Consider the following 26,543-nt stretch of genomic DNA (forward strand, 5'->3'; position numbering starts at 1 on the left):
CTCCTCAGCTCGTCATATAGCCCACCCCAGTCATGTGTCTCTATCTACCCCGTCCCTCCTGGGCTCCAGACAACCCCACCTGGAGTGAAGACATGCAAATGCTGCCCCCAACGGGGCATGGCAGACAAACCAACCTGCCATGAAACTGGGAGTGGAAAATCGCAAACCATTTTCACCCCAGTGGGAAGCTGATTCTTGGCTACACTCCAAATTTTCCTGTCCCACCCACCATGATGCCCACTGCTGGCAGGACCAGAAAATTCCACGCCTTATTTTGAAACCATGCCCTCTAATTCTAGTTATCCCACCTTGGGAAAGGTTACTACATCAAAGGTAGTAGACAAGGTAAGAGCACATGGCATAGAGTGTAACATCTTAGCATGTATAACCGATTGGTTAGCTAACAGGAAGCAGAGAGTAGGAATAAATAGGTCTTTTTCAGGTTGGCAAGCTGTAACCAGTGGAGAGCTACAGGGATCAGTGCTGGGGTCTCAACTATTTACAATGTACATCATTGACTTGGATGAAGGGCCTGAATGCATGGGAACTAAATTTGCCGATGACACCACGATAGTTAGGAAAGCAAATTGGCAAGAGGAGGTAAAGAGTCTACAAAGGGTACAGGCAGGTTAAATGAGTGGGCAAAAATTTGGCACATGGAGTATAATGTGGGAAAATGTGATTTTGTCCACTTTGGCAGGAAGAATGGAGAAACATTATACTATTTAAATGGAGAGAGATTGTAGAACTTGGTGGCACAGAGGGTTCTGGGTGTCCTGGCACATGAATCACAAAAAGTTAGTGTGCAGGAACAGCAAGTGATTAGGAAGGCAAATAAAATGTTGGCATTTATTGTGCAAGGGGAGTGGAAAATAAAAATAGGGATGTTTTATTACAGCTGTACAGGGCGTTAGTGAGACCACATCGGGAAAACTATTTACAGTTTTGGTCTCCTTATTTCAAAAAGAACATAATTGCATTAGAAGTAGATCAGAGAAGGCTCACTCGAGTCATTCCTGGGGTGAAGGGTTTATCTTATGAAGAAAGGTTGAACAGGTTGGGCCTATACCCACTGGAGTTTAGAAGAATGTGAGATGATCTTATTGAAACATGAGATCCTGAGGGGAATTGATAGGGTGCATACCAGTAGGATGTTTCCCCTTGTGGAGGAAACAATGACTTGGGGACACAGTTTAAAAATAAGGTCTCCCCGGTGGAGATGAGGAGGATTTCTTTCTCTCAGTGGGCCGTTAGTCTGTAGAATTCTCCCCCTCCCCTTCTCCCACCAATGCCCCTCCCACCACCCCCACAGAAAACAGTGAAGGCTGGGTCATTTGATTTATTCACGGGTGAGTTAGATCGATTTTTGATGAAGAAGGGAATCAAGGGTTACGGGGGACAGACAGGAGGTGGAGTTGAGACCACAACCAGTTCAGCCATGATCTAATCAAATAGTGGAGTAGGTTTGAAGGGGTGAATGGCCTAATCCTGCTAGGTCCCATATTCTGAGCTGTGGGGTTTGCAGCATTACTGACTTGACTCATATGCAGGAAGTCATTTGCACCAAGTGCGATAGCGGGCAGGAGAAAGGACACTTTACCCATCGGCCACAATGGTGGCTATTCACGCCGTATCATCCCAATCCTGCCTCGTTAATCATGCATTCCTGGGAAACACGCCGCTTCGTTGGCAGGCAGGCTCTCATTTGCCCGCCATGCCATCACCTCCCTCTTCATCACGCCGGGCGCCATATTTAAAGCACAGCTGTGCGCACACCTCTCAGCGCTTCCAGCCCAGGACCTGCTGCAAATAAGACATGGCCCCGAAAGGCAAGAAAACTGCAGCTCCCAACCCCCCCGCCGCCCCAGTTAAGTGATACGTCTCTCGAGCACCTTTTGGGCTCCATGTGGGCCCCGCCATGATGTCCTCTACCCCAGCTCTGGCTGCAGGAGGGGCAGCTACATTACCACTCCGGCTTGGTAAGCGATGGCAGTGGTGATCAGTGCCAACGCTGCACAGAAGAGGTTGGCATCCAATGCAGAAAGAGGATGAATGATCCCATGCATGCAGCCAGGGTAAGGCAACCATCTCATCACTCTAAACTCTCACACTCAAGAGCATCACACAGTCACTGGCATCTCACTCACTGCCAGCTCAAGGGACATCACCACCCATTCTCACACACACACCCTCACATCACCATCTGGTCTCATCTCCTCTGGAGACTGCCTCCTCAGCCCTCACCATCTTGAGGCCACTTGCACAGATCAACAAGTGCCTCCACACACACCCTGGGTTACTCTCCTTCCCCAGTACAGCCCTCGCCCTGCAGCCTCTTCCCTTGCCTGAGGCCACTTCTCCCCTCTCCCCAAGCAAGTCCTAACCCTGCAGCCATCGAAAAGCACCCCACATATGATTGATCTGGTAGGTAGAGACCTGCCTGTGAGCCCCCCTAAAAGTGATGTGGTGCTGCCTGTGAAGCCTGGCGCTGATGACTGTGAGTGCTGCCCGAAGCAAGGTCGGCAAACAAACCTCGAAGTCCCGAGTGAAGTGCAGCTCATCAGGTGCACGTCGCTATGTGCAGTTGTGAAACATGTCGGTGTGGATCACACCGATGTGCTTGGACCATGCAGTGTGTGATTCGGCGAGCTGGGATTATAGTGATACGCAGATGCGTTACAACAAAGTTCCCGATGTCCAATGGCAGGAAACGCAGCACGCCGTTGACAGGCAGAGCGGATGATTGTCAACTGGTTTCACAACATCATGAACCCGATTTTTGGCCTTCTTGCCATACTGTCTGCTGACGCCACCGAACATGCCCAACGCCAACAGGCACAGAAAATCCTGCCCATGGCCTTATACATGTGGCCATCAAAGCACCAGAAAACCAACCATTTGTCAATAAGGAAGGATTAAATTCCATGAATGTGCAGCTGATCAGTGATCACTGCCATAGATCCAAGCCGGCTTTATAGGTAGCTGTCCCAATACCTTCTTCCTGCCCCATGGAGCCATTTCCCCACCATTCCACCTCTCAAAAAACATCAAAATATGGCTGCTCAGGGGTAAGAGTTATCCCTTCCATTCATGACTGATGCCAACCCTCTGTGGCCCCTATCCTGCACAACTGAGGAACAACTGGAACCATGTGAGCACTAGGATGATCATCGAGCACACAATTGCCCTCCTCAAACAATGCTTTAGGTGCCTGGATCAGTCAGAGGCTCAGCTCTGGACGGTTCACTGAGAGTTTCATGCAGTTTGGCAATGTCCTGCACTTTGCTAATCTTGCTACTCAAAGAGATTTGCACATAGAGAAGGTGCAGCAAGAGGAATGCCTCATCTGAAAAGGATGCTTGAGTGAAGGTGAGGAAGGCCACTCAGCACTTTGCATCCAGAGAAACTATTGTCAGGTGTCCGGGAGAGAGATGGAAAAATTAAAACCTGTACTCAGCATTACTACACTGGTCAGGCCATTTCTTGTATTGAATTCTGAAAGTGATGCTCCTTGAACTGACAAGCTGAACTATCTCTCTCCAGTGCTATTGAGCATTGGTTTTCAGAATTTCATCACCAGGTTTTGAAAAGAGAACATCCCTTCTTGCCCTCACATCTTCCACTAGAGCCTCCAGGAAGGAGTCAGGAATTGGGAACTTGCTCCTGATCATTTCTCAGAATTACCACTTTGCAGCAGTATAACTCGCATTCATGTTTGAAATAAGCCTCTGAAAGCCCTTGAGAAACCATGTTCCCAATGCATTGCCAGTGAGAGGTAAACAAGGTCCAGTCTCACACTGAGAGCATTGAGAAGGCTTGTCATTTTCTTGCCCCTTCCCCACATCCATGGGAAACCCGATGCCAGCTAAAATTTTGTGGATAGATTTGTCAGGTAAATCAAAATTGGTCACTTTATTAAACCAAAGAGAATATCGCCATTCCTCACGAATACTCTGTGTGGGATCTGACTTAAAGCAGCGCACATTTTGCATATTGTACTGGCTGATTCAATCTAACCACAGAGAAGTCTGCATGACAGTAAATATATATCTGCTTTTACCAGCACAGAGGAAACCAGAAAGTGCAGAAAAACAGACTTTAGGTTTTCTGACTGGGGTTGAAATCCCTTGAGGGAATCGTAAAGGGTCTATGAGGTCAACAGCTTTCTTGTCAGCTGCGGGCAGGCACACTGTGTGCCACAAGGGCTATGTTGTAAGAAAGCAGTTTTTTTCCAGTGTTAGGTTGACTCAGAAGCAAATTATTTTCATTGCTGTAGCTCGCCGAATGTTTCTGCAATGAGTTCACTGTTTCGTTTGGATAGCTGACACTGTCTTCAGAAAAGTTAGAATAGAGTTCCCAAGAGATTTCCAATATTTGTGTTAAATACTCACACAGAAAAATGAAAACCATTCCATTTGACTGCTGTTTACTTTTAAATCTTATGTTTCCAGTCATTTTGTTGTTTGCAATTTGCTGTGTTGTACAGGGGCAGCTGAGAAAACTAACTTTACTCTTCAAATCATGAGTATCAGTGTGTTTGACAAAAAAACGTGTGTGTATATTTTATATTCTGGAATTTGGACTGCGTCTTTCTTATAAATCTCACTTTTGAGTTCATTTCCTCTAGTCCAGGTGGGTAATCAGATGGTGGTATCAGGCCGTGTGGTTAAAATTGTGGACTCAATCTGTTGCAGCTAGGAATCTAACTGAAAACTGATGTTGGTTCAAATCCTCCCCATAAGAGTTCATGATCAAATCTCATGTAGATTTGAAATACACGTTTAAATAATGCTACACCAGACACTCTGTACCATCACATTCCCCATTAGATCTATCTGTTTTAAAATACCTACCATTGCACAATCAGAAAGAACTGCAATCACTGGCAGAAATAACTAGCAATAAGGCAATTTTTATTAGTAAGAGTGTGGCAGCAATTTAAACAGTCACTTATTTGACTTTAGGCAGTAAAACCAGAGGTAAAGCAGACTGGAAATTGTGTGACTGCCATAGTAGTTTATTGGGAGCTGGTGGAGGTATAGACTTGATGCACTGATGTGGCTTATGTCCAATTCCCAAGTGGTTCCCTGGAACAGGATGGTTGTAACCTTAACAAAAACAAAAATACCTGGAAAAACTCAGTAGGTCCGACAGCATCTGCCCTGCGTTCCACCCCTCCATCATTTTCACATGGTCCATCTCTGACACTTCCCTTCCTTTCCTTGACCTCTCTGTCTCCATTTCTGGTGAAAAAAATCAGACCTGCTGAGTTTTTCCAGGCATTTTTGTTTTTGTTTTGGATTTCCAGCATCCACAGTTTTTTTGCTTTTATCTATATGATTGTAACCATGTGGCGGTGTTGTGGCTGTTCTGAATCTTAGGTAATTTATGGAGAAGTCTTGTACCACTGAGACTATATTTAATTATTACTAAGATATCTCCTATGAGCAGTCCAGGTTCTAAACTGCTGTTTCTCATGTTAACTGCAGTCCCAAAGCAGCCTGAACTGGACAGCAGTTCACCCACCTGTACAGCAAATCCACTCAAGCAGTAGATCACATGGCTGACACAAGCAAGAATGGTGAGAGTGGTGGAAGTGTTAAAGTAACTGGCAGCATTAATGATGTGGCTTCTATTATAAAATCGCAGTGACAACAGGCAGTGCACACAGCCAAACTCTACACCGCAATTTTTCAGATACACCACATCCTGTTTCCGTTAATTAAAAAGTGTGTTAATCACTGTTTTCTAGACCATATTTTAACCATTTGGCACCAGCTGGTGGATATTTCCGATCTACAAGTAGAAACATTGCTCGCTTTAATTTTTTCCCCTCACAAAATCAATGGCAATTCCTTGTGGGAAAGAATTGTATAATTTTGATGTATACATGTTGATTGATTAAAGAAAGCTTAAAAGAAACTGTGTCCCAAGTGAAGGAGATTTTTTTTTTACATGTTAGAGTGAAGCGGAACATTCTGAAAGTGATATTTTAATGCATCCTTTATGTTCACTGAAAGGCTGTCAGTTAACTCCAGTGCAACTGTGTGTATCGCATGTCAGATCTGAAGAGAGTAATATGCAGAACAAACCACAGCATATCATCTGCTAGTATTGCATCAGAAGCCCCAGAAAGTGGGTTATAAATAGGTTACTGCCTGCTCCACAGTTACACCACTTTAGTCCTGAGATATTAGTCCCACTATTTACAGGGAAGTTGGAAGCGTGCATAAGCGGGGAAGTTGTGGGAGAATGCGGTGTTAGGGGGTTAACACAGTAAGGTGAGGTCCTGCCGAATTTAACAACAGGACCTCAGTCTAATTTGTTTCTTCCATTTCCGCCCTTGACTCCCCCAGCAAATGGCTAAATTGACAGGCTGGCCGTCTGCTGAGCAGGATAACCAGAGTGCCGCAGTCAAGGACCAATAGAGGACGATCCACAGCAATCGAAATCTTGGGGCAGGCTGCAGATTGGGCTTGTACGATGATTAATTTCAAAGGGAATCGGAGGGGGGGGGGAATCTCAATGGTTACACTCACACACCTAGCACAAAGGGAGAAGGTTTAGGTTGTTGGATGCTAATCATCTCAGTCCCAAGGTATTATTACAAGAGTTCCTCAGGGTAGTGTCCTCAGCCCAACCATCTTCAGCTGCTTCATCAATGACCTTCCCTCCACCATAAGGTCAGAAGTGGGGATGTGCACTGTTGATTGCACAATGTTCAGTACCATTCGCAACTCCTCAGACACTGAAGCAGTCCGTGCCTGCATGCAGCAAGACATGGACAACATTCAGGCTTAGGCTGACAAGTGACAAATAACATACATATGAACATACAGATTAGGAGCAGGAGACTAGTTGACTCCTCGAGCCTGCTCCTCCATTCAATAAGATCATGGCTGGTCTGATTGTAACCTCAACTCCACATTCCCACCCACCCCAGATAACCTTTAACCTCCTTGCCTATCAAGGATCTATGAAGCTCTGCCCACCGATTCCCCCTTATCTACAGCAAATGTTACTTCCTCAAAGAACTCCAATAAATCGGTGAAACATGACTTCCCTTTCACAAAGCCATGTTGACTCTGCCTGATTACCTTGAACTTATCCAAGTGCCCTGCTGTAACATCTTTAATAATAGTTTCTAACATTTTGCCTATGACAGATGTTAAGCTGACTAGCCTGTAGTTTCTTGCTTTCTGTCTCCCTCCCTTTTTGCATAAAGGAGTTACATTCACTATTTTCCAATCAGATGGAACCTTCCCCAAATCTAGGGGAATTTGAATCCCATCCCAGGATTTGATGGCCAAGGAAGATGCACTCATAAAACAGCCAAACAGGTTGAGTGTTGACCTGCAAATCCTCCAATACATGTCAATGACAGGTGGTAAGAGCAGGAGAGATTCCTGATCAGCTATATGATGGAAAGAAAATTGGAGTCTCTTACCATCACTATCCCTAGCTCCAGGCTACAACATGCATGTAAAAGGTGCAAAAGTGCATGTTGCCACAGCAACTTGGATTCCCTGAGTGAACTGTAACACACCGTCTGACTGTAGTGCATGATTCCATATCACATGGATGTGAGTGCATTATCAGTTCACTCACTACAGCTGGTTAGCAATAATTGGGCTATTTTGCATTTTTTTTTGAAGTTGAAGCAATCAACTATATATGCTTTTAATAGCATACTTTCTTACACTAAAAGAATGATATGATCCATAAATGTAAAAGAAGAGAACTGGTACATGAAAGAAAAGGGGAGAGAGATACACTGGAAGGCTGAGATGAGGTAGGTGGAATGGGAGGAGACCTATGTGCAGTGAAAACACCAGCACAGATTAGTTGGGTCAAATCATCTGTTTCTGTTTTTTTTATATTCTATGTGAAAGAATGGATATTCTGTAAGATTCAATTTATTCCAAGTCAGTACACTTTGGCCAAGACTTTTAGGATGGCGGGGTCTCCCATCCCGCCATCTGAAGAGTTGGCAGGGAACACATCCCTGCTGACACTGTCTGCCCCACAGTCATTTCACGCTCCAAATGCCCCTCACTCAGGAGGAAGTTCTGCCTTAGAGACCCACAGGCCAATCAGATTGGCCGGCAGCTCTCTAGTCCCTGCAGCGCCAGGGACTGCAGTGGACAGGACTGGGATTGCAGTCAGTTCCCAGAGCCCAAGTCCCAGGAGTCCAGAACCAGGTGAGTTTTTGGGGTCTCAGGGTGGGGAGGGCCTGGGGGGTGGACAGTGGGGGATTAGGGTGTCAGGGAAGAGGCCGGGTGGGGGAGGGTAGTTCAGCGGTTACCGGACCTTAAAGGGAGGGGGGGTGTGGCCCGATGTTAATCGGGGGGCGCGATGTTAATCGGGGGGCGCGATGTTAATCGGGGGGGCGCGCGATGTTAATCGGGGGGCCCGATGTTAATCAGGGGGCGCGATGTTAATCGGGGGGCGCGATGTTAATCGGGGGGGCGCGCGATGTTAATCGGGGGGGCGCGATGTTAATCGGGGGGCCCGATGTTAATCGGGGGGGCGCGATGTTAATCGGGGGGGCGCGATGTTAATCGGGGGGCTCGATGTTAATCGGGGGGCCCGATGTTAATCGGGGGGGCGCGATGTTAATCGGGGGGCGCGATGTTAATCGGGGGGCGCGATGTTAATCGGGGGGTGCGATGTTAATCGGGGGGCGCGATGTTAATCGGGGGGGGGCGTGATGTTAATCGGGGGGGCGCGATGTTAATTGGGGGGCCTGATGTTAATCGGGGGGGCGCGATGTTAATCGGGGGCGCGATGTTAATCGGGGGGGGCGCGATGTTAATCGGGGGCGCGATGTTAATCGGGGGAGGCGCGATGTTAATCGGGGGGTGCGATGTTAATCGGGGGGGCGCGATGTTAATCGGGGGCGCGATGTTAATCGGGGGGGCGCGATGTTAATCGGGGGGTGCGATGTTAATCGGGGGGGCGCGATGTTAATCGGGGGCGCGATGTTAATCGGGGGGGCGCGATGTTAATCGGGGGGTGCGATGTTAATCGGGGGGCGCGATGTTAATCGGGGGGCGCGATGTTAATCGGGGGGCGCGATGTTAATCGGGGGGCTCGATGTTAATCAGGGGACCTGATGTTAATCGGGGGGCGCGATGTTAATCGGGGGGGTGCGATGTTAATTGGGGGGCCCGATGTTAATCGGGGGGGCGCGATGTTAATCGGGGGCGCGATGTTAATCGGGGGGGGCGCGATGTTAATCGGGGGCGCGATGTTAATCGGGGGGTGCGATGTTAATCGGGGGGTGCGATGTTAATCGGGGGGCTCGATGTTAATCGGGGGGGCCCGATGTTAATCGGGGGGCTCGATGTTAATCGGGGGGTGCGATGTTAATCGGGGGGCGCGATGTTAATCGGGGGGTGCGATGTTAATCGGGGGGTGCGATGTTAATCGGGGGGCTCGATGTTAATCGGGGGGTGCGATGTTAATCGGGGGGCGCGATGTTAATCGGGGGGTGCGATGTTAATCGGGGGGTGCGATGTTAATCGGGGGGTGCGATGTTAATCGGGGCGCCCGATGTTAATCGGGGGGCTCGATGTTAATCGGGGGGGCGCGATGTTAATCGGGAGCTTCTGATGGAGGTGCCGCCTCCTTTCCACTTGAAGCCTGAACCCGACTATTTTCAGGCTTCCCCCATTCCTGGGAATTCCTCCTGCCGGCCTGAACATTGAGGCCTGTCCGAGGCCTCACCCACCCCAGTGTAAAATTGCAGAAAGGTCGGGGCAGGTGGGAACCCAGCAGGAAGCCCACTGGAGGAATTTTACACTCACCCTCCGCCTACAAAGCTGCTGGTGGGAGAGCGTAAAATTCAGGCCTCTGTGTTATGGTCCACTCTACTTTTATGTTTCTGTTTCAAGGTACAGTGTTAGGTTTCTTGACAAATCATGGTCCTTATGCGAATTATGAACAAATTACAGTTAGGATGTGTAATGAAGAAGGCCATTTCTGACCACTTAAACTCATCCTCCCAGAACAACCCTATCATCTTCCCATTACAGCATCTCCTTGTTTCCTAAATGAGTCCTGGCTTCAAACATTTCTCCTGGAAACCCACTCTAGCTGTGTAAAGAAATAAATCCCAACACCTGTTTGCCCCTGTTAAGACATATCTGAAAGCACTGTTCCGGGTTTAGTTTATCCCGCCAAGTATATTATATACCACTCTATATTGTCTCCCCTGTGATGACCCTTTTCAATGTTATCAAAACCTTCCTCAAAGCTCTTCCCACTAACACTGAAAATATGTCTCATCAAGTTCCCTACTACTACGTCTTGTTGCAACAACCAACACTGTGCAGTTTCACAAATTCACTGACATCTCACAGGCTATTGTGATAGAACATTTATGTATAAAATGTACTGGATAGCATGTGAGTAATAAAAGCCAATGGTAGTTATTGCATAGTAACAAGTAGGGCGTATTCCACATACCATCACTGGCTTCCTACTGAGTACAAAGGAGGCTGCTTGGAAAAATTCCTGTGTCGTATTTGAGGGAACTTGGTACCTCCCTGACCACTAAGACTACAATTTCTAGCAGGCTACTGCCTGAGACACACCTCCGAGATGCAAAAGAATATTCAAATTGACTCACCTCTCCCTGACCCAAATCCAGTAGAGTTAGCAGTGAGTCAGTCTAACTCCATTGTAACTGCTGGGACCACTGGTCTGCACATTTCAAGGGCCTAATGTATTATTGATGCTGATTACACCATATCCTTCATTGAAGCACAGGTACAATTTTTGAGAATAAAAATTAGTGTTCACAGTTCACATGGAGTTAATTTAATCAGGTCTTAGTTTTCACATATATCCTAAAGGATCAGTGATATTCTGTAATTCTGTTGTCATTCCTTGACTGCAATCTATGAACTGAGCATTCCTAGTTGATTAATGAATACTTCTGTTAGTTTCAGTTTACTGCCATTCTACAGTAATTAACGTGACATGCATCACTGTAGCAAATAATTGTGTGGAAACCCTCCATTTCAGATTCTATCATACCAACCAACACTATTGGGGTGACACAATCCACTTTCTGTTCTCTTAGCATCTTGACCTCTGCTACTGTACAGGCACTTTTTTAATGATAAGTAAATCATGTTCTACATCAGGAGGCCTGGTCAATGGCTAATTGCCATTCTTTCTTCAGCCGCTAATATCGATAGCTTCCGTGATGGGTCTTTGTCAAATTGCACTTGGAGCTCCACTTCATGCTTCTTCTGGGAGTCACAGCCCTAGAAAATAACACTTTAATCGCAGCATCAGGAATTTAATCTGTTCCAATAGGCACTATTGGAATAGGGGTGCCGTGTGCTGCTTTCTTCAGACTGGCCAATTAGCAGAACAATAAAAGTAAGAATAGTGTTGCCTAACTGTGGAATTGAATTGTTTTCAGGATTAGTCACAAAGTGCGAGAAAAGATGAGAACTGAATTGGCTAATGGAAAACCAAGATAGCACCAGTGCAGAATAAAGCTGATTTTCCAAACTGAAGTTCTACAATAAAATACAATTTGCACACATTTAGCACAAAATTACAGAAGCTCGGTGATTTTAAATTTCAGGTTGTGGTTTAAATGTAGATTTAAGGTGAAGGGCAGGTCCGGTGTCAGAACAATGAAAGATCGTCAAGAACTAATTGCACCTGAAGAAAATGCAATTTATGAGTGTGTCAGTTGTAGCATGTGAGAAAGGCTGATTGTAAATAGCAGTAATGCTGATGGCTCTTTAAAGAATTAATATTTAGGAATGAGGCAGCTACACAAAAGAGCAATAATCACAAAAGAAAATTTCTATTTCCTGGGAAATCAGATGAATGCTGATAGTAATTGTCCATACTCCGAGAGGAGTGGAGGTTGTGAGCATTGAGGATCTGTGATCTGAAGGATGCTGTTAAATATAGAACGGAATCATCGGTTAAAGTTTATCAAACAAATTGCTGAGCTATACAGACCACAAAGATCTCAAGTCTGTGTTGAGTTAACAGATCTCAGTTAGTTGATCTCAGTTGGGGAGGCAATTAATGCTAGAAGAACATGTCTGTGAAGACCAGACTGGACAAGTACTGAGCCTACCCTCCCTGCTGCAGCCAAATAGCCCACACAAAAGGTTGAACTCCCACCATGGCAAGATGTGCAATTCAGTTCAATAAATCTGATCAAATGTATGCTTGGAACAGGGAAAGTAACAATGAAACCTGTTGGATTGTTATATAAACCCAACTGATTTTTGAATGTCTTTCAGCCAACAAAGCAAGTCTTCACGTGACTCCAGCACACACTATGCAGTTGACTCTTCAGGCTTGCTGAAGCGACTAGTAAATCAGTCAGTTGGAAACAGTCACAATGAAGTTCAGTAATAAGGAAAAATTGGACAATGACCCAGGCAGCACATCAGGACAAGATTCAGGCCACATTAAAATCTGAGAACTGGTGCCCAATGTGGAAAACCTGTCCCACAGGCTAGTCAAATAATAGATTGATCTCTATTAGCCAACATTCTAGATTCCTGCATTAAAATCCATGAGTGTTTCCCGTCCAACCAGCAAGATAGAGGCACCAGAAGTGAAGGCACAGCTAGTTAGAAGTGGTCTTGGGGTGTCCTCAACATTGACTATAGCTTCTATGAAGTCTCATGCCTTTAGGCCCAATCAGGTCAAGGAAACAACTGGCTGACCACTACCTAACACTTTACCTCTCAGCTTCCAAATCAGTACTCCTACATGTTTCACAACACTTGAAGGGACCAAAAAAGGAAGAGCCCAAAATCTACTCTGATTGAGGACTTTATTCTGCACACTAAGCATGGCTCAATTGAACAACTGAATTGCATGAGTGGCGAATGACATATTGCCACACTGGTCTTACTTTAGATGCATGAAGGAGGGACTAGCGCAAGGGAGTAGCTGATCAGACCTCATTTTCACCGGCCTACCAGTCACAGACATATCTATCCATGATAGCATTGGTAGGCGTGACTATGCACAGTCCTTGTGAAGGCAAAACCATCTCGGTAGTGAGGATATCCTCCATTGTGTTGTGTGCCACTACGTCATACTAAGTGGGACAAGCTAAGGATAGATTCACCAGATCAAAACTGGCCATGATGCAGTGCAGGCCACACAAGTGCTGGATAATGACATTGTTCAACAACAAAAATCATTTCCTTCTGATCTTCAATGCCAGCAGGTATCACAACTGCCCAGGATTGGCTGGATGGACCAAAGGTTCTTTGCTTGTCCATCTTTTGCCCTACTATTGAAAGCCACTTGGTGCCGAATGATACTAGAGCCAATCTTTACTCAGTTTTAAATTTATTTACAAAGTGAAGCATTACAACCATGGGCAGAATTTTATGCCAGTGGGATTTTACGGTCCCCATGAAGTGAATAGATTTTTGAACAGCTTGCCGCATTTTATGGCCCCGCCCTTGCCATGGCTGGGCTGTAAAATTCCACCCCATATTGTCTCCAAACTCAACCACACCTCAGTTTCAGTAATTGTCTTTATTTATGTACTCAAATGAAATGCCAATGAATGCCCTCCACCTGTATATCATTAATCACAATTGATATTCAGTCAACATCTTTGTCCATATGCACTAAAGTTCATTCACTGTTGCTGTGTCAAAATCATAGTATTTCTTAACTCATTGTGGAAGCAACATTACCACAAGAAACATAGGTTTTTAGCACAAAAGGAGCCATTCTTCCCATCAAGTCCATGTCAGGAATAACTGCACTGATTGAAGGAGAAGAATACTACCATCTTCTCAGAGTAACTACACGTGAGTAATAAATATTACTGCACCAGCTTCACCAATATCCCAAAACCAAACTTAAAAAAGACATGTATAACCATAACTTGGGTAAGATTCTGGAGAGCAACCAGTAACGGTGAAACCATGTCCCAGGGATGAATCAACGAGTGGCATGTGCCATGCCTGCTGGTGTCGGGCATGTTCGGCGGTGTGAGCAGGCAATATGGCGAAAAGGCCAAAAACCTGTTTCACAATGTCATGAAACCAGTTTGTAACCGTCCGCTCTGCCCATCAATGGCGGGCTGCATTTCCCACCACCGCATATCCAGAAACTCATTGTAATAAATCTGCATCTCATTATAAGCCCAGCTCAACTGAATCATCCCACCCACGCTGGGTCATCCGGGCACATCGGCACGTTTCACAATCGCATTTATAAGGCACTTAGAGGGGAACTCAGAGCTGGGTGCACAGTAACGCTATGCAGCCCTTGCAAGAGTCGCCTGTTGGACTTCAAGTTTGAGGTGCCGCGCATTCTCCCAGCTGACGGTGCGGAGCTGGGCAAGGGCTGCCCTGCAGTTGAGGCGACTTGTGGGGTGGGAGGGGGGTGGGGCAAGGGCTGCACTGTGGTTGGGGCAAGTTTTTGGGGGGGTGGGGAACAAGGGCCGCCCTGTGGTTTATGGTAGTGCACAAGCACATGCGGGGGGAGGGGACGCTGGGGAGGAAGCGGCCACGCTTTAGAGAAACCTTGTATAAAGTGACCATTCATCTGCAGCTAAGACAGTTTTTCAGTCCACTCAAGCAACACAGAGGCATGAAATTTCCAGCAAGTGCTCGAAAGCATTTCACCCCTTGGACACAGGCTGCAAACTAATGAGCAATTTACTGGATTACAGAACAGTTGGACAACTGGGCAAGTTGTAGAATGCCTTTGCTAAAGCCAGCCATGGAGCAGTGACTGGTGGAGGTGTCACAGCCCCTTGAAATGGCATCTTCCCTGTTTGGACCAGTCTCCCCCATGGTTCAAGCTAACAGTGCAGCCTTGCAGTGCGGGTTAGGAGAATGTCTGTGCCTGAGCTGAGAGCACAGCCTGCAGTCCAATGGGCAAAGCTGCCACCAATCGGTCAGGTGGAGTATGGCAAAGGTGGGTGGGGTTTCAGGCAGCCATGGAGCACAATAAAGTCTGGCCATCTAGTGGTGTCCAGCACTCTCTGGGACGCATTAAGGGGCCTTCAGACTTAACCAAGAGAGGTTCTTAGAACACCCATGCTAACCCACATCTCGCTCTTTTATCCTGCAGGAGGAGTAGATCAGGGGCATGGAGCTGGTGAACTAGCTGTATACCTCGTGGCGTACACTCAGCAGAGACGACAGAGAAAAGAGCGACGGAGGTGCCTAGCTGGGCAGGATGAGGAGCAGCACCCTCAGGAAGAGGAGCCGGCTGGGACTCCCACACAAGCCGCTGAACAGCCACAGTGAGCCGTCGCTGTTCAGCACCTAGCTAGACCCAGGGTCTATAGATGTCACCTTTCATTCCTGATGACCAAGAACCAGTGTTGCCGAAGACGTGGCATGTCTAGGGAATTGGTCGGTCACACCTGCCACCAGCCGCAGGATTTGGCGCCACAGGGACACAGAGGTCATTCGCTGCCCGTGGCTGTGAAAGTGACCGTGACGCTCAATTTCTACACCAGTGGCTCCTATCAGGGCTCCACAGGTGACCTCTGTGGGATATCACAAGCCTCCACCCACAAATACATCCATGAGGTCACGGACGCCATCTTCGCGAGGGCACACAACTTTGTGCATTTTGCCTGGGACCAGGAGAGCCAGGATGCAAGAGTGCTGGGATTTGCCCAGATCTCAGGTTTCCCCACAGGTGCAGGGTGTGATCGACTGCACCCACGTGACGCTGAGATCTCCATTGCAACAAGTGGTCAACTACGTCAACCGCAAGGGCTTTCATTCACTGAATGTTCAACTGGTGTGCGACCACCACAAACACATCTTGCAGGTGTGTGGATAGTTTCCAGGGAGTGTCCACGACTCCTACATTCTCAGTCAGTCGCAGATCCCTGACGTCTTCCAGGGTCCACCGAGGCTGCAGGGATAGCTCCTCAAGGACAAGGACATGGCTGATGACACCCGTGCAGCAGCCTCAGACTGCAGCAGAGCGACGCTATAATGAGGCTCATGCTGCAACTCGCAACTTGGTGGAGCAGACCATCGGGATACTGAAAATGAGGTTCCGGTGCCTGGACCAGTCTGGTGGAGCCCTGCAATACAGTCCGCAGAGGGGATGACACATCATCATCATCTGCTGCACCCTTTACAACCTGGCGCTGCAATGGGGAGAGGAGCTGGGCTGAAGAGAAGATGGAGGAGCTGGATGTCTCCTCCAATGAGGAGGACATCGACAGTGATGAGGCCCTCACACTGGTTAGACGAGGCAGGCGCACTCAGGAGGCCCTTATAGCTGCTAGGTTTGTGTAGGATGATGATGATATGCAGTGAAGAGACACCACAGATGCTCACATTGCATTTGTGAACATTTGACTCCAGTCTGGCTTATGGCAGCGCGAATACCCTCTGCGATTATGCTCCTGTCATGGGGACGAATGCTGACCGAGACAAAGGGAAAATTCTTTTAACTGCTTCAGAGTGCTTCAGAAGCTTCAGTGTTGACTGGAATGGGAGGGAGGACCTTAAGGCCTTATTTAAAGGATCTCTCCATCTTGCCATTTCAGCAGTGCTGTAACTGGGAGCGTCTTGGTTGTTTAATTTCTTGAATGAATCCATAATTATCTAACCCTGCAGCAAGAGTGTGAATAATTGAACTGAACTACCACATTTGCCAAACATTTTTTTCTTTAGGATTAGGAGGAACCAGGAGAGCTCTTTCATATAAGTCACAATTCTATGGTGTTCATGAATGATGCATTTTGACAGAACTTACATATATACATACATACATGAAAATGATTGAGAAATGATTTACTTTGCACTTTTCTTGAAGACAGTGCATTTTAAAAAATAATCAGTAATTTCCATGCCTTTTAAATTGTCCATACACCCACAGCTATCTTTGTTATTTTCAAACTATGTCTACACACAAGGCAGGTTTTGCATTTTGTTCATAAAGGGACACAATTTATATAAGATTGCAAAATCCTAAAAAGAACAATAATGGGCTTTGGTGCATCGAATACATGTAGGTAATGTACCTCTTCTAAGATATGGAAATATGATTTCTTTAACTTAATGTGAAATTTTAACTTTGCCTGACAATTTATACATCACTGAAACCTCTGAAGCACCACAATTCCAGGGTAAGTATGTCCATATTAAAGTTTCTATCTGTTGAGGCAGAATTCTCTGATGACAGAGACCTTTTCCCTTAAGATTATGAGAGACGTATTCATACACATAACATCAGTGAAAGGAATAAGTTACTCCAAGAACATTTATATTGCATTGCAACGGTTTTCAGTGAATTGAGTATATACTCAAAAGAGTTTTTGGCACCTCTCGGACTAGCAGTGGTTTTCTATCTGCATGTCAATCAGGGCCAGGAATCAGCACTCTCTTTCTCCCCAACTCTTTCCTTAGGGAGAAGTGATGGACAGGAAATATTCTCAGTACTATTGAGCTAGCATGCAAATGCTGTGGTGCTGGAAATCAGAACCGATTAACACCAGCGATTTCACTACAAATGGTGCCTGGCAGCAATTGATCTGGATGTCTCCTGAAGAGTAAACATGCCAGAATGCTGTAAGAGGCAGGATGCTGAACAGCAGGCATCATGTCGCCTAGATTGAAGGTAATACTTTGGGTTTGGCATGCCAGATAAAAAGAGTAAACTTTCAGTAGCCTCTGTTCTCTTCATTTAGATACTTTTTTTCTGCCATGACTTAATGAGATGTTCTGTCTCCTCCTGCTGCCCCACCCTCACATTCACCTGAATACGCACATAAGACTGGTTCTAATATTCTCTTTGGCTGGCCATATGACGCCAGTATGAGGATGGTATTGCTTCAATCATGGCGTACCTGACATTCCTGTCTTCCTTATGCTAAAAGAAAATTACAGCACTGTTGTACTCAAACGTACCAATATGGGCACAAAAAAGAACATTCTGGACATACGAAGAACTCTTTTTTAATATTAATATTCATTCACAGGGTCTGGGCGACACTGGCTAGGTCAGCATTTATTGTCCATCTCTACTTGCCTGTGAAATGATTGGCTTTTTAAGCCATTTCAGAGAGCAATTAAGAGTCGACCACATTGCTGTGGGTCTGGAGTCCCATGTAGGCCAGACCAGGTAAGGATAACAGATTCCTTCCCTGAAGGGCATTAATGAGCCAGATGGGTTTTCACGAAAATCAACGATAGTTTCATGGTTACTATCACTGAGACTATCTTTGTATTCCAGATTTATTAACTGAATTCAAATTCTATCAGCTACCATGGTGGGATTTGAACATATGCCCCCAGAGCATTACTAGGCCAGTGACATTACCACCATGTCCCCATGATTGATTAACCATCTGCAAAGAGAAAAGATAGATTAACATTTTGGCTATAAGTCTTTGTCAGAATTGGTTTGGTTTCAAGGTGGTATCACCACAAAGCAACATCTGAAAATGGTACTTGCCAGGCCCCACATGATGATGTAACATGCTGGAACACAAGAGTGTATTGGGAAGGGACTTTATTGGCAAATATTTCTCATGCATTGAGTTCTCAGCCATGGCACCAGGTGAAGACATTGTGATGTGAGGCAGGGACTTATCCCCATTGTCATAGAGACAGGAACATCTTTTAGCACTTCTGCCAGTCCCACTGGCATGGGCTACAGGCTTAGATTTGTTACTGTTGTAAGCCAACGTATTATTTACCTTTCTTAATGTACAATCACTTTTTAACTATATAGCTGTTTATTTCTTTTAGATTAATTAACGTAGGCCGCTTGTGGGCCTGGATTTTTCCTGCGTCGGGCGGGTTCGGCGGGAGCGAGTGGGGGTGGTCACAGAGCCAGACGCCACCCGCGATCAGCTCCGCGCTGCCATTTTATGCGGGCGCACCAATTAAGGCCCACCCGGCGTAATCCACGAACGGTAGAGTGCTACCTGTGTGGGCAGGGGGCAGGAGGGAGAGTCGGGGCCTTGAGTGTGAAAGAGCGCTTCAGTCTCCCTGAGGCACGGAGCTGCGGCTTGTAAAGACATTTTTACAGACATTAAAAATGTAATGAGACATGTCCTCTCATGTGACTGTGTCACATCATATGGGATGTGTTTTTATTTTTCATATAAAATTTTTATTTAAGTGTTAAAAGCTTTAGGAAACCTCGTCCCGCTCATGGATGAGGTTTCCTAAAGAACGTGCAGGCCGCTTGGGCTTCTCGCCTGCCCGTCAACCTCAAGGTTGGACGGGCAGCGTGAACAATGACATTAATTAATTCATTAACGACCTTAATTGGCCTATCAGTTATCGGCAGGGGCGCAGCTGACTCTGCCGCGTGCCCGCCGAATGAAACATCGCGAGACAGCGCGATGGCATCAGGGCGCACGCCCGACATCAGGGCGCACGCCCCACATCATATCGCGGAATTTGATGCACCGGCTTGTCAGGCCCGCCCTTGCACGCCGACTGAAAAATCCTGGCCGTGGTGTAGCCCTGTTGTGTGGAGTCTGTCTCATGGAGGTAACATGGAACATCAAGGTGTAAGAAGGACTCAGACTGAAGATATGTGAAGAACTGTACCGAACTGCATTGTGGGCTCAAAACACAAAGCATGATGTTTAACTTTGTCAAGTGAAAGCCTTACTAGAATCAACAAGTTCTGTAAAATGAATTAAACTGTAGGAAGGCTTGTTGTACCAGGGAAGATAAGCAGAGTGAGCTTCGTTAAGGGGCAATAAATGTGCCACTTTCTCCCAGCTCTGGATAACAGTGTTAGAGATAACAAAGTGGAGTTAAGCTGGCAATGGTACCTCAAGTGTGACCTTTTAAAGGGGCCTAACCAGGGTACATCTGGAGGAGGCATGGAGATGTACAATGGTGTAATTGAAAACCAATTAAATGGACTAAAAGCAGGCTTTACCTTATAAGGCACAAGGCCATAGCAAAGGAAGGTATAAAGAAAGAGTCCACAGAACCATTTCTGCTACAGTGGTTAGAGCAATCTGGTCAGTTGATCAGAAGACACACATGGAGGATTTGTCATCAGACTGACCACCAAGGTGGATTCCAGCTCGCAGAGAAGCTAAGCAACCAGTATTATTGTGAGCATGTACTATTGCTTAGTGGCTTTGGTGAAATTTCATCCAAGTTGTTGTGTGCTGTTGAAATACAAGACAAGAACGTTTAGATCGGGGGGAGGGTCTTACACTGTTCAACGTTATTTTACATTGAATAGTCCCAATGAAGTCTTGATGTTTTGATTGATTTGGGTCCCTAAGTTCTTCACTGAACATAGTCACTTGCCCACACTCCATGGCAAAACATCACTTTCACTCTTCGCTTCAGATGCTCAAGCTCATTAGTGTCCAATGCTTTACCCTTCTATTAGTATTTCCCTCCATGCAAGTGTATCTGGGCTGATGCTGAGATAAAAAGATGTCACGAGGATGAGGCAAAAATTCTGGATCTTGAGGAGCCTAAATGTTCAGCGGAGTGACTTCCCTCTTCCTTCCAGTTCCTCCCCTAATTTTTCAAAAATGTACACAGCATTTACAGCAAAGAAGCAGACAATTAGCTCAACCCATCTATGCTGGTGTTAATATTCCATTTAGTCTCCTTCCACTTGCATTACCTCTTTCCACCTTGCCCTTATATCTTTCTATTCCCTTCTCCCTTATTTATACATTAAGCCTCTCCTTAAAAGCATCAATTCTATCAGCTTCAACCACTCCATTCAGCATTGCAATCATTGTCTATGCAGAGAAACTTTCCTAAATTTGATCCATTGGTGGACTCACCCACAGTAGAAATGGTTTCTCCACATGCACCATATGGACTCCTTCATAATTTTAAAGATCTCTACCAAAACTCCTCTTAGCCTTCACTTTTCCAGAGAAGAAAGCTCTAGCCAGCTCCAACTTTCCCAATTGTTCCATCTTCTCGATTCTGGTAATATTCTTTGGAGTCTTTTCTGAATTTTCTCCAGTGCTTCAATATGGAAAAGCGTGGTCTAACCAACATTACTTCCCTGCTTTTAAAACCTATGCCTCTAGAATGAACCCCAATTATTTGTGTGTACTCTTTATGACTTTATCAACTTGTGTTGATACTTCTGGTGATTTACATTTTCTGTAATCCCAGGTTGTTTTGCTGTTCTATTCTGTTTAGTCTTTTACCTTCCAAATCACAGAAACTTCTGTTATGCAAATGACTCTTAAAAGAAGTAGCATTTGAATGCACATGTACTGCTAATACTTTGACAACCCTGACATAAAGTTGAAACAACCTGTACTCCCTTTGCCAACCTAACCTTAGCACCTCACTTTCTTCTCCCCACCTTCTAACAATCTCTTCTGTTTGTTCCCGCCAAGAGCTGCAAAGCTTCATCTTTGCATGGACTTAAATATTCTCAAGATTAGTGTTCTTCCTCGGGCAGATTCTTTGGTGTTGTGTTAGCTTTCCTTTATAATGAGAGAATACAGAGTAAAATAAAAGAAAGATATTACTTATCACCCATCAGTCTGAATGCCTACCATTATTAGCAGACATGCACCAATAGGCTGCATTTAAACACCTTGCCTTTATGACTGACAAAATTAATTGTGGCAGAAAATATTAGCACTCACAGTGATTTGGGATTAACATGATGCATTCATTGTTTCCAGGGACTCCCTGTGAATAGGACAATTTTTTTCACACCAAGGTAATGAGACTGAGAAGGCAGGAGAGGTATGGAGGTGAGACATATTTTTATCATTCCTTTCGGGTGTGCATGGGGAACAGGAGCACTTAATTTGGCAAATTGTGTGAAGTGAAGTCATTAAACCTCTTGCATTGTAAGGCAGCTTGTGGAGTGGTGGAGATTACACTCATTTAGGTGTCTCCTCTGCTCTCCCCATGCTATCAGCAGCAGGCTTGATCCAACTTTCACGATGGGGTCCCCTTAATATTGAATTGGTGAGCTACCAGTTCTAATCATGTTCCTTATCAACAGTTTTCCAATTGGCAGGATGGGAAATCTCATTGATAGGTTTGTAGCAACACCTTTGAAGGGGAAGAGTGGAAGATAGTAACAGTCTATAGTGGCAGGGAATATATTTTCAATGCCTCCAGGAACAAGGTGATTAAATATAAGAAGCCTTTAAGGCTCAAACACACAGAAGCAGGTCAGTAAAAATGAGTGCTTAACCTGCTTCCAGCTTTTCCTGACTGGAGCGATGGATCTCTTTTTCAATATGATTGGAAGTGGCTCCCTCCCAATACGTACCACTCATGTTTTGTCAGCAGTTGAATAATTAGTAACCAAAGTAGTATTGGGGACATGATTATACTATTTGACACAGATTTGCCTGCATTGATGAGGTCCTGCCTGTTTCTGGAGAGAGCTCTGATGTCTAAGTGAATCAATTCTCCACACAATTTGGTCCCACTGCCACATTGTTTTAGGTGTAACAGGTGGTAGTGAGACCAAAAAATTGCTCCTGTTTCTACGACCTCCCTCTACAAAACCTGGACCAACAATTTGTGTGGCTTCCTGTGCTTAGTCCCCAGCTCAACTCTTCTCTTTATGTCTGTTACAAGGGGTATCCAACTATTGCTACATGTGGCAGCCCTTCCACCTCCGCTCTAACGTTACTCCCTCCTCATTCTGTTGTCACTTGCCAAAAAAATGCATCTCTCTAATTGGCTGCAGCATTTTAAATGCCACAGGGCCAACAAATATTCCTCCCTCCTAGTGGCAGTAAACCAATAGGTTGGGTTGGCTATAGGGAGAAAAAGATGAAACATCCTTGAAAACAAATCTATTTGATTGCTGTTTGCCTACCTTAAATAGCCCCAGGTAACTTAATCTGGTATCATCAGCAAATATTAAAATATTACAAAATGTACTGACCATCCAATTATTTAACAGTGCAAATGGTGAGTGTCGCACTCTCCCAAGGAGATCCAACAGACATTACCTCCCACAAAGACCTTTTTCTTTTATTACCACATTTTTTATTGTAATTCAAAAGTATTGATGAAGAATTGCCCATGGAATAGAATGGAGGGCAAAGCTTCTATGGAGCACATATATTGGTACATCTGAGTGCTACACCTCAGAATTGTCTCATAGTAATAAATAGCACACAAACATTTTAAATCAATGCTTCCCAGCCACTAGATGGTGTACATGTATTTCAAATTTTATTTTACACCGGAACAGGAATGTGGACTTTACCCTATCCATTTAATCACCTAAGGAACGATTTTGCAAAGTTCTTCCCACCACCTTCCCTAAGAGAAATCAAGCAAACCGTCAGAATATCAATCTAAGTTTGCATCTTACATTCTCTGTGATTCCGGTGCACTATCCCTCTCGTTCCCCCCCTCACCTCTGCAACCTTTAATATGTTCCTTCACATGATTCTTCCGATAGGAATACCATCGCTTGCAGGTTCCACTCTTACCTATTCTATCACAGCCAGAGCATTTCTACCAGTTGCTTCCCTTCTCATCCTCATTCTAGAGCTCCACAAGGATTATCCTTAACTGCTAGAGTACAGATCCCAGCGATGGGACAGGAAGTTGATGCTCCTTCCGCTTATGTGTTGTGAGCCGCAACGCACAAAATCGCAATGCAAATTTTAAGTGCATGTGACAGGCCACTGATGAGAATAATGCAGAGGTTATGCTGTCATGGCTTTGACAACATGGGCAAGGATCAGGGAGATGACTCATGAGGGCTTCATTGACTTGAGCGTCAGTGCAAAGCCAATGTCCTCTCTTTTCATCCTGTGTGAGAACAGTCTTCCCTGCCCTTGGTCTTCCATGGGTGGAGGACGTGAGTAGTGAGGTAGCTCAGATGGAGACTGGCAGAAATGGAGGGACAATCAGGGCAGGCAATGGTTTGCAGGCAAGTAAATGATTGTCAGGTAGGCGGATCACTTGAGCTCAAAACGATTGAAGATGAGATTGTCTCTGACAGCCCTGGAGTGAGGGGGAGCTGCTACGACATCTCTGTCCTCCTCTTTATATTGCTCCATGTCATCCTCATCTGAGGAGGTTAGCAGCTCCTCCATGTGCTAGATAGGCAATTCCTCTCCCCTCTGCAATGCCACATTGTGCAGGGCACAGCAGACAATGACGATTCTGGGCACCCTCTGTGGCATGTATTGTAAAGCTCTGCCGGACTGGTCAAGGCATTGAAAGTGCATTTTGAGTAATCCTATGGAGTGCTGTATGCTTGCCCTTGTTGAACAGTGTCCCGCAGCACAATAACACTCCACTGGGGATGTCGCACTGGTTTCCGCTACATTCTAAGGGGATAACTCTTCTCACCCAGGGCAGAAGCACTTGGGCAGAAGCCTGAAATAGTTGTGGTAGTTGGGAGTTTGGTAAGATGTATGTGCGATGGGATCTTGCTGAGAAACGAGAGCACACCTGCATAATTGTTGGATTGAGTGCCCTTTGTTTGTTGGGGCTGAAGGATCCAGGTTGCACGTTTGATTCGGGGTCACCGAGTTGGTACAGAGACAGAGAACGTCAGGAGATCATTGTTAGAATAAACACAAGCTGTTTATTTACAGACTAAACTCAGCAGCTACACTTGTACACTCACAACTCAAAACTCGGCCTTCACACTTCAATGTCTAACTCAAGACTCTCTCACAGAGGTAGCCCGCACTACTCTGCTACTGGGTATTAAGATCACGTGATCTTATATTACAATACTTGTCTTAAAGGTATATTACACATCAGATTACTACAATAATTCTTTTCCAGTGGTCACAACAAACTTGAATGTTAAGGAGTGAAATCCCTTCTGACCGATAAATGTAGCTGTCTGTTCCCAGGAAGCTCGAATAACCATGTGTGTGCATTCGATTACACCTCTACCTGTAGGAACCGCACAATGGCCCCAGAGCTAACTGCTCTTGTGGCCTGGCTATCAGCATCTATTGTGAATCTGATGAATTTATTGGCCCTTCTGAACAGGGCATTTGTCACCTCTCGTATCCATCTATATGTTGCTGCCTGGAGAATGCCACACATAATTCCCCATGGAGTCCTAAACTGAGCCACTAGCATAGAAGTTTAGGGCTGCAATCACTTTGAGGGTGACTGGCATTGGGTTCCCTCCCTGTGGCTACAGTTTTAGTAGAGCATGCGCAAGTCAGTAACCTCCTCCCGAGAAAGCCTTAGCTGTCTCCGATGTTGCTTCTCATATATCTGGAGGTGGTTGGTACACATTCTGAACATGCGCTGATGTGCTAATGATCTTCACTGATGAAGAAGGCCTTGGTTGGGTTCCTCCTGACCTCCCACCCCCTCGGCTGGTGCCTGCCTATGGCCTTGTGGCCTACATGCAACCATTTGTACATCAGTATAGTACTGAGGAACCTGTCAGAGGTGCCCTGCTTCCTATTGAACTAAGAGCCCTGTTTGCCTGTTCCAATGGTTCAGACCAATGTTATAGATTCCGTGGCACTATCTGAAGAACATGGCAGCATTAGTAACAGGAGTAGGTCATTCAATGGCGTTGAAGTGGAGGTCAACCATAATCTAATTTTTTTTTTAATTCATTCATGGGATGTGGGCTTCACTGGCTAGGTCAGCATTTATTGCCCATCCCTAATTGCCCTTGAGAAGGTGGTGGTGAGCTGCCTCCTGGAACCGCTGCAGACCATGATTGATTGATTGAATTTTTCAAGGAGGTGACTAGTTGTATAGATGAGGGTGTTGCAGTTGATGTAGTCTACATGGACTTCAGTAAGGCTTTTGACAAGGTCCTGCATGGGAGACTGGTAAAGAAGGTAAGAGCCCATGGGATCCAGGGCAATTTAGCAAATTGGATCCAAAATTGGCTTAGTGGCAAGAGGCAGAGGGTGATGGTCAAAGGTTGTTTTTGTGATTGGAAGCCTGTGACGAGTGGTGTACCACAGGGATCGGTGCTGGGACCCTTGCTGTTTGTAGTGTACATTAATGATTTAGATGTGAATATAGGAGGTATGATCAGTAAGTTCGCATATGACACGAAAATTGATGATGTTGTAAATAGTGAAAAGGAAAGCCTTAGATTACAGGACGATATAGATGGGCTGGTAAGATGGGCAGAGCAGTGGCAAATGGTATTTAATCCTGAGAAGTGTGAGGTGGTGCATTTTGGGAGGACTAACACGGTAAGGGTTAATGAATGGTAGGACCCTAGGAAGTACAGAGGATCAGGGACCTTGGTGTACATGTCCATAGATCTCTGAAGGCAGCAGCTCAGGTAAATAAGGTGGTTAAGAAGGCATATGGGATACTTGCCTTTGTTAGCTGAGCCATTGAATGCAAGAGGAGAGAGGTTATGTTGGACTTGTATAAAACGCTAGTTAGGCCACAGCTGGAGTGCTGTGTGCAGTTCTGGTCGCCACACTATAGGAAGGATGGGATTGCACTGGAGAGGGTGCAGAGGAGATTCACCAGGATGTTGTCTGGGCTGGAGCGTTTCAGCTGTGATGAGAAACTGGATAGGCTAGGGTTGTTTTCCTTAGAGCAGAGAGGGCTGAAGGGAGACTTGATAAAGGTATACAA

General features: G+C 45.6%; 1 protein-coding gene across 3 annotated transcripts in view; it reads right to left on the reverse strand.

Moving 5' to 3' along the window:
- Window positions 1–26,543, reverse strand: part of LOC144680453 (XK-related protein 6-like) — a 916,065-nt gene that overhangs the window by 579,021 nt on the left and 310,501 nt on the right. Inside the window, exons 4-5 of one of the 3 annotated variants that reach the window (XM_078541418.1) lie at window positions 24,835–24,859; window positions 5,508–5,526 (exon numbers count right to left, since the gene is read on the reverse strand). The exons of the other annotated variants lie outside the window; for them this stretch is intronic. Of the exons in view, the coding sequence (XP_078397544.1) occupies window positions 5,508–5,526; window positions 24,835–24,859 (44 nt within the window). The remainder of the gene's footprint in view (window positions 1–5,507; window positions 5,527–24,834; window positions 24,860–26,543) is intronic. 3 annotated transcript variants of the gene reach the window in all.

The sequence above is a fragment of the Cetorhinus maximus genome, chromosome 5, assembly GCF_964194155.1.
Source record: "Cetorhinus maximus chromosome 5, sCetMax3.hap1.1, whole genome shotgun sequence".
Taxonomy (NCBI): Eukaryota; Metazoa; Chordata; class Chondrichthyes; order Lamniformes; family Cetorhinidae; genus Cetorhinus; species Cetorhinus maximus.